Below are 13581 nucleotides of genomic sequence, written 5' to 3'. Positions count from 1 at the left end.
CTTAGTCCACTCATCAATCACACCCATGTCCCCTTCCCATGGCACCTTGCCATGCAACTGCAGATTTAGCACAGTGGGCTAAACAGCTGGCTTGTAATGCAGAACAAGGCCAGCAGCGCGGGTTCAATTCCCGTACCGGCCTCCCCGAACAGGCACCGGAATTTGGTGACCAGGGGCTTTTCACGGTAGCTTCATTGAAGCCTACTTGTGACAATAAGTGATTATTATTAGGATGTGTAAATAACTGTCCTTCTATCTTCTCTCTCCTCAGCATCGAAGGCCCAAACGTTCTTCCAGGTGAAGCAGTGATTTACTGCTACTCATTTCAATTTAGTCCGCTGTATTGGCCTCTCACAATGTGGTCTCCTCTACGTGGGGAGACTAAATACCAACTGGGTGACCCAACCTTTGCGAGGCACCACCACTCAGTACGCAAACATGCCCTTGAGCTCCCGGTTGCTTGCCATTTTAATTCACCACTTTCACATTGCTTCCTTCAGGTCTTGCAGTGTTCCAGTGAATCCCAACACAAACTCAGGAAACAGAACCCCATCTTCAGATTCGGAAGTTTACAGCCCTCAGGGCTCAAAAATGGGTTCGACAATTTCAAATCATTAAATCGGTGCCCCCATTTTTACTTTGTTTTTTTGCCATGTGTCAGTTTGAATCTTGTTTTCCATGTTTCTGCTTTCAAACAGAGCTGTTCATTACTCTGCTACTCAAACTCACTCTGGACAAATGCTTTCTTTCCATACTACAACCATTGCCACTCCCTTTGCCTCCTGCCCCATGATATCTTTGTCATTTAATCTCTCCCATCCTCTACCTTCCCAGACTTTTCTTATAGTCCTTCCTGCCCTGTCCTCCTTTCAACAGCCATCACATCTCTATTGGTCTATTTTGTCACATTTCCTGTGGCAACGTGGCTTTTGTTTTGTGAGCGCTGCCCATGTTAAGGGTTTCAATTCTATTTATGTTGTGTTACACCTCAGAATTGACATGCAATGCTCATTAAGCAATGTACATGAGACAAAGGCACCCTGCACTATGGGGTTACCTGTTATCCTCAACAACGTATGTGTTCACACTGTTGCTTCTCCTTCGCAAGAGTGAATGGAATGTGTAGCACCATCGATCACACACGAGGCGAGACGTAGAGAACTTCAATCTAGGCTTTATTGAGCAGACTTGTTCAGACTTGTTCCCCAGCAGCTCAGTCACAGAATGCAGCTGCAGGGAGTAAACCGGGTTCTTCTACCCCGCCTATCTGGGTGGAGCCCAGTAGGCGGCAGATCCAATTGGGACCCAGCATCTGTCCTCCAATAGCTCCTCGGCATTCATGGTGTACCGTATTACCCCTAATACATACCACCACAGAGTGTATTCACCTTCTTTGGGTAACAGAGTTTCAGTAACCTCCCTTAAGCAACAGAAGATGGGAAACTGAAAGTTAGCCCAAGCCTAGGAGGAGCAAGATATGCTGAAGTTCACAGCCATAGTCACCTATACAGCCATTGGCAATGTCATTATTGCACTAGGAATGGAGGTGTGGTTCCAGCCGGTGATAGATTTCAGTGAGGATGTGCTTCGTGAAGAACAAGCACCCCCAACACACTCTTCCTTGCTGAGGTTAAGGGAGGAGAATTGCTTTCCAAACACCTTGGACAGATACGGCTCCCTGCTGCGAGCCCTTCCATACTCCTCCAGCAACCTGTCCTGCACTGGTTCCACTTGGTTAATTCTGCCCAACACTCTGTAGTCCACAGGGAATCCATACTGCTACACCCATGTCTCAATGAAAGTAGTTTGTGTAGAATCCTTGAAGTCACAACAAGGTCATTGAGCATGTACCACACCACATTAAGGGCAGCATGGTAGCATAGTGGTTAGCACAATTGCTTCACAGCTCCAGGGTCCCAGGTTCGATTCCCGGCTGGGTCACTGTCTGTGCGGAGTTTGCACGTTCTCCCCGTGTGTCCGTGGGTTTCCTCCAGGTGCTCCGGTTTCCTCCCACAGTCCAAAGATGTGCAGGTTAGGTGGATTGGCCATGCTAAATTGCCCTTAGTGTCCAGAATTGCCCTTAGTGTTGGTTGAGTGGGGTTATTGGGTTATGGGGATAGGGTGGTGTGGCCTTGGGTAGGGTGCTCTTTCTAAGAGCCGGTGCAGACTCGATGGTCCAAATGGCCTCCTTCTGCACTGTAAATTCTACGATCTATGACATGCTGCAGACTTCAGCAGCTTTTGGCAAGTCCAGCAACTACTGAACAATTCTATGATCCCAACAGAGCCAATAGAAATCAACTAACCTGAGAGTAGATGATGATTCCTTTAAGTATCACTGCTGGAGGGGCTCTACCTGCTGCTGAACACTTACTGAGTACATGCTTCCTGTGGTTGTTTCCCACTCATAGTAATAGCCTCATCGAATTTACAGTCAACACGCCTCACACACATGCTACATTGCTACAGATGCCATTGTGGAGGAAGACGCCATTCGTTGCGCCCAAATAACATGCACTAGTGAACTGAATTTTATGGTCATGGTCTTCAGAGCAGCCCCACAAAAATATAATTCCTGCCAGTATATTATAAAACGGCCTCGCTAAATGAAATGGTTTTACAAAGATGTTTTCATTAGTCCTGACTCACAATACTTTGCTGCACAGCTCAACCACCTCAAAAATTACCAATGGGCCAGGGTTTAGAGAACACCAAAATATATCATGATGTTCACCTGACACACAACTTGAAATAGATTTTGGTCATGGGGAGCACAAGGGCCCACTTTATAGGCGTGATGCAACAGAGAACTAAAAGTATTTTAAAACAAAAACAATGTTTATTCTATGAATACAGTTAACATTTTATAAACCCACAGTAAACATCTTACCAACTACCAACACTAATAACCCCCCAAAATGATACAGTACTCTCTAGGTAAACTTCAGTAACTTTCCTAACAACATCCACAAGCCAAAACACTTTTTAACAAAGACAGTAGGTTTGAATTCTCTACAGAGAGCAGCTACCAATTTAAAATTATCAAGTGATGTAAACACCTTGTTTAACATACAGAGAGAGACCAGTATACATCTGCTTGGTTTGAATGCAGCTCTCCAACTGAAAGTGAAACTAAAACACAGAGCCAAAAAGAGCTTCCAGCTCAAAACGAAAGTAAAATGCAGAATCACATTCCCGCTCCACCCACACAATGACATCATTGCAGCCATTTGATAAAACACACTTTTCTTAAAGGGACTCTCACATGACACCAGTCAGCAAGTTATCTGCAATTCAGCAACAATGAGGTAGGGGCTGGTTTAGCACAGGGCTAAATAGCTGGCTTTTCAAGCAGACCAAGGCAGGCCAGTAGCAGTTCAATTCCTATACCAGCCTCCCCGAACAGGCGCTGGAATCTGGCGACTAGGGGCTTTTCACAGTAACTTTATCTGAAGCCTACTTGTGACAATAAGCGATTTTCAGTTCTTTTTTCATTTCCTCCATCAATAATCATCCAGCTCAATGCACATAGCAAAGATTTCCAGAACAAATTTCTTCAGTACTTTTAAATCCATTCCATTGTAACAAGCCTCAAATAGCCATTCGTCTCTGGCTGTTCCATAGCTTTGCTTGAAGAAGGTCTTCGTTTTTTGCAGTGAAACACAGTCAAAGAAAGTTGAAGTATTACAAGGTTTTGTCCCAATGAAAAAGAAACCCGTGATGAACTGTGTAAGGGACAAGTATGAATGATGAGTGATGGAGAGGGGAAAAAGCCTTCTGAAGAAGCCTTCTGAACAGAACCATTAAGAGACACACTGTGCCATCAGATTAACACACAATCAACATTGAGTCCTCACCACCCTTCCACTGCAGGTAGCTCAACTGGGGCAGGGGGCAAGGGAATCCTTTGAATTTGCTGGTCCACTGTCATCTCGATTTTAATGATTGAATGGCTAATATTCTTGCTGGGAGATGGGGACATGGAAAACTGTGAGCACTGCTTTCAGGAGCAGGAATAAAGCTTCTTACCAGGTGATATTTCCAGTGCAGACATTTCATAGATTTCATCGATTTCATCAAATTTACAGTGCAGAAGGAGGCCACTCGGCCCATTGAGTCTGCACTGGCCCTTGGAAAGAGCACCCCCACTTAAGGTCCACACTTCCACACTATCCCAGTTATCCCCATAACCCCACTCAACCTTTTCGGACACTAAGAGCAATTTAGTATGGCCAATCCATCTAACCTGCACATCTTTGGACTGTGGGAGCACCTGGAGGAAACCAATGCAGACAAAGGGAGAATGTGCAGACTCCATACAGACAGCGATACAATCGGGAATCGACCCCGAAGCTGTGAAGCAATTGTGCTAGCCACTGCTCTACCGTGCAGTGGCTCGGCCACCCCAATCACCCAAAGTGGGCGGCCAATTAATTGGCTTTCTGATGAGCATTTTCCCATGTTGCCAACATTTTTTCTGATGTTGGAATGACCACCCACTACTTGAAAAGTCCATCAGCTGCATTGAGGCAGCCTCTGAGGGGCTCCTGCAAGAGTGAACTATTCTTTTCTGGAAGCTCCACGACCCAAGGAAGGGCCCTCTTATGGGAATGACCTCCCCTGCAGCCCTAATATTGCCACTGGTTGGTTCACCATTTTGTTTGCAGTGGCTGGCTCGTCTTTCCCCGGCACAGTTGACAGCTTTTATGTTGCATGAAACTAACTCATAACGGACTTCATCAATCATACTGCATCATGAAGCAATGTTTCCAAACTGCAGTTCATGGCCTCACGGGATTCTGTGCTCGTGAGCTCTACAGCAGAACTTGATGGAATGTCTTGCGAGGCCCCTTTAATGGTGAGCCTGGCTTAAATGACCTGATGCTTGAGGGTTGATTTCTGCTCCCAAAATCCACCAGGAAAGGTATCGTTTTTGAAACATGTGAAGATTAAAAATCTGCCCCTTTCCCAACTCTCATAAGTGCCCCCCCCCCTTCCCCCACCCTCTGATCTTACAGTTCCCACTGAAGAGCCACAGCAACTTCAAAACCCCAAATTAGGGTCCCAGTGGGAAAACACTTGAGAAGCATAGTCACAAGGGATAAAAGTGTAATGCTGAGGAAACAATACATTTTTTTTTACTTAGGTAAAATGCCACCTTGCAGAGTCATTGGTAAAGTAAGTACATTATTTCTATTGGTGGGGGGGGGGGGCAATTTTATCTTTTTCGGGAGAACTTTCCATGGTACCATTACCCACATGACATTCAGATATCCAAAGGTGTGCAGGTTAGGTGGATTGGCCATGCTAAATTGCAAATAAGTGTCCAAAGATTAGGCAGAGATAGGGTGCTCTTTCGGAGGGCTGAATGGCCTCCTTCTGCACTGTAAGAATTAGATTGTTGTATGATTCACAGTGTTGAACTCCCAAGAAACCAAAAGTGAAACAGCTATTATTGACTTTTACAATAAATCTTTTTTGACAGTTTTCAGGCTAATCTTTAGATGAGTGGTATCACAGGCAGATTGCACAGTTGGGGAAAACATATCTGGCTTAAAAATCAAGATTGATTCCCATCCTATTTGGCTACAATTGCGACCAGCTGAGTCCTGTGCAATGTTATTAATGATACAGCATTTTAGTGACGTGGTTTCAAGTCAAAACATCCGGGGTGGGATTCTCCGACCCCCCGCCGGGTCGTAGAATCGCCGGGGAGGCAGCGTGAATCGCACCCTGCCGCCCCGATGCCGGCTGCCGAATTCTCCGGCGCTGGGATTTTGGCAGGGGCGGGAATCGCGCCGTGCTGGTCGGCGCGGCCCCCCAGGGATTCTCCGCCCCGCGATGGGCCGAGCCGCCACCTGTTTTCGGCCTGTCCCACCAGCGTAAATTACGCAAGGTTCTTACCTGCGGGACATGGCTCTGCGGGCAGCCTGCGGAGTCCTCTGGGGGGATCTGGCCCCAAGGGGGGCCCCCATGGTGGCCTGGCCCATGATTGGGGCCCACCGATCTGCCGGCGGGCCTGTGCCGTGGGGGCACACTTTCCCTCCGCGCCGGCCACTGTGAACCTCCGCGATGGCTGGTGCGAAGAAGAAACCCCCTGCGCATGCGCTAGGATTACCCCAGCAGTTCGACGCATGTGCCGGAACACGCTGGCGCTCCCGCGCATGTGCCAACTCGCGCCAGCCGGCGGAGGCCCTTAAGCGCCGGTTGGCATGGCGCCAAACACTCCGACGCTGGCCGAACCCCCAAAGGTGCGGCCCGACGCTGGACTGGTTCACGCCACTCCTTGGCACCGGTATAGCCCGCCCTGCCGGTTGTCATAATTTACACCAGTATAGCATGGTGCAGACACACACACTGATGGACACACAGTGGGACCAATCAACACACACACCACTGCAGCCAGTCACCAATTAGAGCACACGCACTATAAAGACAGGGGGCATCAGAGTTCCCGCTCATTCGAGCTGCAGCTTCCTAGTAGGACAGAGCTCACAGCCTGCAGCACAGACATTCTCCATGTGCTGAGTACATCGACTGGTTAGGACAAGGCAAAGGTCTTTAGTTAAAGCTAGTATCGTGTTAACCCACAGTGAGAGTATGTTAAACTATTAATGACTCAATAAAATAGTGTTGCACTATTTCAAGTGTTGGTGACCTGTATGTGTTCCACGGATCCAGAGTGCCCAACACAACACCGGTGAGCGGAGAATCCCGCTCACGATATTTTAACAGATCTTTCTGGATTGCAAGCTCAATATTTCCACCGAAACCTTTTTTTTTAGTTTCTTAGATGTAGAATATTTTACACAGCACGTTTAATTCAATAACAATTACGTTAATTTTAAAGGAAACAAACATATGTTTACGTCGGCATAGTTGGTTTGAATCCCTGCTTATGACCATCTCCTTCAATGCCATTCTCGATGACTGGGGTGCGAAATCTAAGACAAGGGAAAATACTTGGATGCTATTTTTCATCAGAACCTCAGCTATTCAGCCTCCCTTTCCTTTTGGTTACGCACGTTGTGCTATCTTTCACTCACTGTGGGAGCTCCAGCGATGCCTTCTGTGGTCCAACTATACCAGGGCATTTACAGTCATAACTGCCACAGGAAACACCAGTATGACTGAGGTAATGTTCGAATATAAATGTGGTGCTTAGGGAAATCACAATGAAGCTGTAGCTATTTAACATTTTCTCAACACATTTTCTGCACTGTAGGCGAGTTAAAATTAGCCATATCATTTTGCAGCACAGTTTATCAGACGTCTGTAGGAGTAATTATAAATGTTACTGATTTATTTCCTCACATGTTTGCTTCTTTCACAGTAACTTCATTTGAAGCCTACTTGTGACAATAAGCGATTTTCATTTCATTTAATCTCACAAGCTGTTCTGTCATTTTGCAAAGTCGACAGTAGCAGAAGCGAAATAGCTAACGTACCTTGAGGCTGCCTGGTTTGGTGGTAAATCTGTAGGTCATATGGTCGTGCGCTAGTTCTTTGTACCACCGTAACATTATGGCCAGTCCATTTGTTGGCTTTCAGGAGGGTGTTAGTCTTCCAGTCGGTCCAATAAACATCACCTCCGTACAATGTTACGGCGAAAGGATGTGAAAGGTATTCATGATTGTGCAAGACTTCAATCAATTCACTGCCATCATATAAGGCTGAATAAATACCATCAGACCTGCATCAAAATAAAAATAAGACACAAAAGAACAAAGGCAAAGAAAATTTAGAAAAAAGCAGGAACTGAGTTTGCGTCATACATTTTGATTACGAAAATGCTTAATATTCTAAATGCACAAATTAAAGAATTTATTTTTAAATAGATGATACTTTAACAAGGAAGACATGCTGCTATCAGTGCAGACTACTTGATAAGGGACAGAGCGAGTAAAGTTTAAGGTACAGTTGAAAACTGCGAAGAAAGTGAGTGCTTTCCACACAAATTAAACATGGTCATTGAAATCCATTTGAATATTCAATTTCAACCTTCCCAATTCAGCTTTAAGTATTCTTCAAAATTGCTGTGTAACCAAACATCTGCCAGGTTCTAAATTTGAAACAATAAGGTGAGAAAAGTGACAAGGAGAAGCTTCCTTGCCTCCCTGTAGGACAAATTAAAAGTCAATGTGTGTCAACCGATGGCATTCCAGTGCACACCCTGGTTAGTTAAAGGACAATATTAGCAAGACTTGAAACAAGGATCTAAGGGGTCGATGACCACATGCCTGCCAACCTGCTTACATCAAATTTTGAAATCACGATGCTGTCACATTGTAAGTAAAGGGAGTCAGTAAATCTTGATGAGGAAGAGTTTGGACTAATGGTGGATTAGCATACATATTGAGCAATTATGAATGAGTTGAAGCTTATGGAGAATTCTTGCAGGGTCAGTCACACAGATGGTAAAATAAAAATCAAGGACTTATGTGGTAAAGCCATGGGTGTACGGTTACAGCATCAGAAGGATAGAGAACATATGAGGCAGGCAACATCATGGAGGCAAAATAAAACAGATGGAGCACCACCTTATCAGCTGAAAAAGGCCTCTCTGGCACCTAACAATCTACCTCTCCAGCTGCTAAATCATCTGAAAAGGTGTCAGGCCCTCTCAGGAATCATCCAGCATTAATTAAGTACCTGCTCCTTGTTTTACTGGGATCGTCTTAAGTCCTAGAATGTAGCCCTCTCAGAATGTGCAAAATCTTCCAAAGAGGCTTGGGAAATATCCCCAGTAATACTGATTGAGGAGGATATCGGGGTTGGGTCAGGGCAATTAGTGAGGGCAAACATAATATCTGACCACAACCTTCAGTGAAATTTCTCAGTTTTGTCCTCCTTTAGCCTTTCTCTGACAGGCATCAACGAGATCTGGCCAGGAGTGGATGAGAGTTTTGATTTGGAAACATCCTCATTAGAATCATAGAATCATAGAATCATAGAAGTTTACAGCATGGAAACAGGCCCTTCGGCCCAACCAGTCCATGCCGCCCAGTTTTTACCATTAAGCTAATCCCAGTTGCCCGCACTTGGCCCATAACCCTCTATACCCATCTTACCCATGTAACTATCTAAATGCTTTTTAAAAGACACAATTGTACCCGCCTCTACTAATACCTCTGGCTTAGACTTAAGGTTTTGGCATTGATTGTGATCCACGCTGTTTGCAGGCTGGAAGATTGCTCCAGTCAGAAAGGAACATCTAGCTGACAGGAAAAAAAAGACAATTTTTCTATCTTTGGGATTATATTAGAAAATATTCACTCATTTTCTTTTACATTAAGGTTGTTGTTGTGGACTGATGAAAGAAAGATTGACTCCAAGATCATCTTGGATGATTTTCATTTCTATCATATCTAAAAATGTTCAAATCATTTTACAATGGTAACTTCTCAAGATAAGCCAAAAGTAAAGCTGTAGTTTTGATTGATGATAGGTAACAGGAAATAAATGTGTTTCTCAGAATAAAGCCAGGACAATTGATAAGAGGGACGAACAATGATAATGCGTAAAAAGAAAAGACACACATCTTTTGTTCCAATTTTTCAGAAAGAAAAAGTATTAACCTTACATTGCATCAATCCAAACAATTCGGTTCTCAAGGTAATCCACTGTTAATCCATTAAGCCATCCACTAGTCCCCAAAGCTTTGTAGATGGCCTTTCTTCCTGCTCCACTCATTGACGCAGCCTCAATACGTGGGAAACTAGAATCCCAATCTGTCCAAAAGAGGATTCTAAACAAAAAAACATTCCAAATATTAACATATTTCACAACATAACGTATGCATTTTTAAAATTCTGAAGCTTGAATCTCATATCAATTGTAAATCATAGAATCCTTACAGTGCAGAAGGAAGCCATTCGACCCATCGAGTCTCCTTTCCACATCACCATAACCTAACCTGCACATCCACATAACCTAACCTGCACATCCCCATAACCTAACCTGCACATCCACATAACCTAACCTGCACATCCACATAACCTAACCTGCACATCCTTGGATGCTAAGGGGCAATTTATCATGGCCAATCCACCTAACCTGTACATCTTTGGACTATGGGAGGAAGCCAGAGCACCAGAAGGAAACCCACACAGACATGGGGAGAATGCGCAAACTCCACACAGTTACCCAAGACTGGAATCAAACCAAAGTCCCTGGCACTGTGAGGCAGTAGTGCTAACCACTGTGCCACCCTGCTGCCCTTGTGTACATATACACACATTAGTTAATACACTGCGGTTTCTCATTGCAGCCGCTATTCCTGGAATTGTCTACTTTGTTGTCACTTTGTAATTCGATTCCTATTTCAATTTACTCTTCACTTATATTTTCTCTTTTTCATTGTAAAGTTCACATAGTTTTCTCATGCGATTGGTATCTTTCTTTGCAACTGACTTTTCTTTCTCTCTCCCTTTCTCAATTATTCTTTCCGTAAATCCCTTTCCCTTGCTATCTCCTCCGTCTTCTATATGCTTCTCAATCTTTCTGTCTGGCTCTCACACACATTCTTTCACCGAAGTGTCCAATTTCTATTTTTACATTGGATGATGAACACTGGGTCTGAAGTTCGTGCTCTGAGCACAGCGGCCACGAGTTGCTGGGACATGTGAAGTTAAAAGAGATACATAACATTGGCAGACAAGACTGTTTTTGTACAAGCTTGCCGACATTGGAGGGAACTCCAATGAATATTATGAGAGGTCTGACTGATATTGGGCTGGCAAAACAAAAACCCATGCATTTGGACAAGACAAAATCTGTATAATGGTTGAGTGCCACCCCCTTTTAATATGCTAACCTTGGTAGTTGAACCAGGAATGCCGCCATTAACATTAACTCTCGTGGAATTTCCAACAAATAAAACTAATATTTCCTCAAAAAAGTAAAATGACAATACAAGCATTAGTCTAACATCAAGACGGAGATGTTTTGACCCTTGCCACTGGCAGTGGGTTCCCCAGCAGGGCAGACGAGCCACGTAAAATGCCACAGACATCGGCGGGATTAGAAGACTGTGTCGGCGGCCATGGCAAGCCACCTCCTCTGCCAGAAAACACAGCGTGGGCGGGGTATATAGTCCCTCCCAAGCACATTGCTATAATCTCACAGGAATAATTAAAAAGAGGTAGATACGGTTTGCTTGCAGCTTTGTAAAGCAATTTAATAGTTGGGTTAAAGTGCAATAACAAAATTTCCCAACACTATTCTCACAATTTGTGCAGCTCACTGGCACTGTCCACTGTTTCCTTGTAAACCCTCAAAAGCATCCAATTTTCACTCCCAACCATGTATTTCCTGTTACGTTTTCCTTTTGTAGCTTTTTTCACATCAAGAGAAAAACGAGACAGGTCACTAATAGCAACTAAGAACAAAGCTGTATTACTGTTGAGAAGTATGTGACGGTGTGACTGAAAGAGAATGTTTGTACAATGGTGCCATTGTATGCTATTTACCTTTTGTTTGTTTTATGTAAGCACAGCTGGAAAATGTCACTGCATTTCAGTTGTTGACTTCAACATTTGAGCACATCTAGATTTTAGCCCAAACCCTGCTCTCCGAAATGGCTCGATTGAAGAACACTTTGATATGCATTTATTTTGTCTCATTATTTCACCAACATGCACCTACATACTAATGCCAGTATTTGAGGTGAGTCCCCACAGTGCAGTAATATATGTGGATTGAATCTATCTGTGTGGATTGAGTGGAGCTGCTTTATTTAGGCGGCAGGCCTTCTGCGCAGCAATACCACAGGTGGATTAAACAACATGTTTTCCTGAAATTCCCGTAGGTTGTTCGTGGCTGCGTGTTGGGACAGGAATAGGCACTCAACAGTTTTGCTATAGATTAATACATTACTGCCTTCAAACTGAAGCACGGCAAAGATTATTATGACAATCAAAGGTGAATGGATTTGCAGAATTCACATCCAATTTGTCCTCACATCGCCATGATAAATAATTGGGTTTTTTTTACACACCATTTCAGCCTTTTATGAACTGCTTCTTTCTAATACAGACAATAATTTTATCTCTTGTTTCCTTTGCAGTGTGCAGTTCCTTCTCATCCTTCTTGATCCTGCTACAGATTTAACAATCAATGACTACAATCTCACACCATCCAGCCCCTCCAATATTGTTTTAATCCAGCACTGATGGGAAAGCAACTTGGTAAACCTTTCCATGTAAAGTTCATGTGATTGATTCTTTTTGTTGCCTGTTTTATTTCTCTCACTTTCTGATGTTGTCTGTTCTTTCTGAGTGCACAATGCCGCAGGTGGCACAGCCTTTTGTTACCTCATTCAAGTGCGCCCATTATGGTTGGGTGAGATTTGCAATGGGTGTTGGCAGACACGGGGAGCATTATTGTATAATCTGATCACATAGACCCAATAAATGTAAATTCACGCATATTTTCTCCAGGCGTGACTGAACATTTCAGAAGTAGGAGCCATGAATTTTCACCACCCTCATCCAAGGATATTGAGGCAGGTGACAGCACCTCTACTGCTTCCTCCACTGAAATGAAAGCAGATTAGGGCTCAAACTTGGAAACACATTGGTTCTTAATCAATTCAATGGAATACTTTCGGCATTTTTAAATTACTGCCCTTTAATAAGTGTGAGAAGTTGATCTATATCAAGGTAAGCCATTCCTTCAATGTGAAGTATGCTTCTAACTTGAAGTGTCCAACATTTTAAAGATCCTGTAAACACAAATTATGAAGTAGAACATGACATTCCTTTGTATTTTATACTTAACAGCTGCATTTTAGTACAGCCTTGTGTGCAATTTCTCCTTGCTTCTGTTGTTGGTTTGTCTTTCCACACTTAGTAATGCAAGGCAGATTTTCATCTGTTCCCCAGGTGAGTTTATTTCCTGGAACAGGTCACTAGCCTGTTGCCAGAGGCTTATAGCCTGAAGGTTTTCACTCTGCATCAAGCTTGGCTGTCCCGCTCTTACGACCTGCCATTGGCATGCAGGGAGCATTTTGCAGGTTGATACTCAACCTGTTGACCACCCATCCACCACCCATCCTTGGCCATCAAGTCCTAGGATGGCTCTCGAACCCGGAGCTTCTAGCTCAGAGGCAGGAACGCTACCCATTGCGCCACAAGACCTCCCTCTCTTTGCTTTTGTCATGTATTTAATGAGAGTGATTTCAGCAAACAGCCATAGTGCTCCCAACAAACAAAAAGCAATAACAGAAATACTGTTGACATTTCCAAACTTCACATTTTCTAATTACACACTGAATGAAATAAAAATGCCTGGCTAGTTTTGAAAACTGCTCCTACTTGAAAGATCTATTGCAGGAGGCTCAACTGGAACATGATTTGCTTTTCCACCTATGATTTGCAATGACTGTTTCGAAATGACCATTGCATTTATTGGATGAACACCTAACAATTTCACACAATATTCTTCTGCTTTCTGTTTTGATATTGGACAGGAATGACTTCCCAGGTAGTTGTGTGCAGAAGGAGGTCTCTCTCAAAGGGAGTGTCTATCAGAAAGTCACCACTGGAACGTCATAGATAACGTGCGGCCAGCTAACAAGCA

At 43.9% G+C, this 13581-nt stretch overlaps 1 protein-coding gene across 1 annotated transcript in view; it reads right to left on the bottom strand.

Moving 5' to 3' along the window:
• LOC140406652 (low-density lipoprotein receptor-related protein 1-like) overlaps positions 1–13581 on the bottom strand; it is a 1475832-nt gene that overhangs the window by 976280 nt on the left and 485971 nt on the right. Inside the window, exons 20-21 of the mRNA XM_072494659.1 lie at positions 9584–9748; positions 7449–7693 (exon numbers count right to left, since the gene is read on the bottom strand). Of these exons, the coding sequence (XP_072350760.1) occupies positions 7449–7693; positions 9584–9748 (410 nt within the window). The remainder of the gene's footprint in view (positions 1–7448; positions 7694–9583; positions 9749–13581) is intronic.

Source organism: Scyliorhinus torazame, chromosome 2 (genome assembly GCF_047496885.1).
Source record: "Scyliorhinus torazame isolate Kashiwa2021f chromosome 2, sScyTor2.1, whole genome shotgun sequence".
NCBI classification, from domain to species: Eukaryota; Metazoa; Chordata; class Chondrichthyes; order Carcharhiniformes; family Scyliorhinidae; genus Scyliorhinus; species Scyliorhinus torazame.
This window is presented reverse-complemented; position numbering and strand designations above follow the sequence as displayed.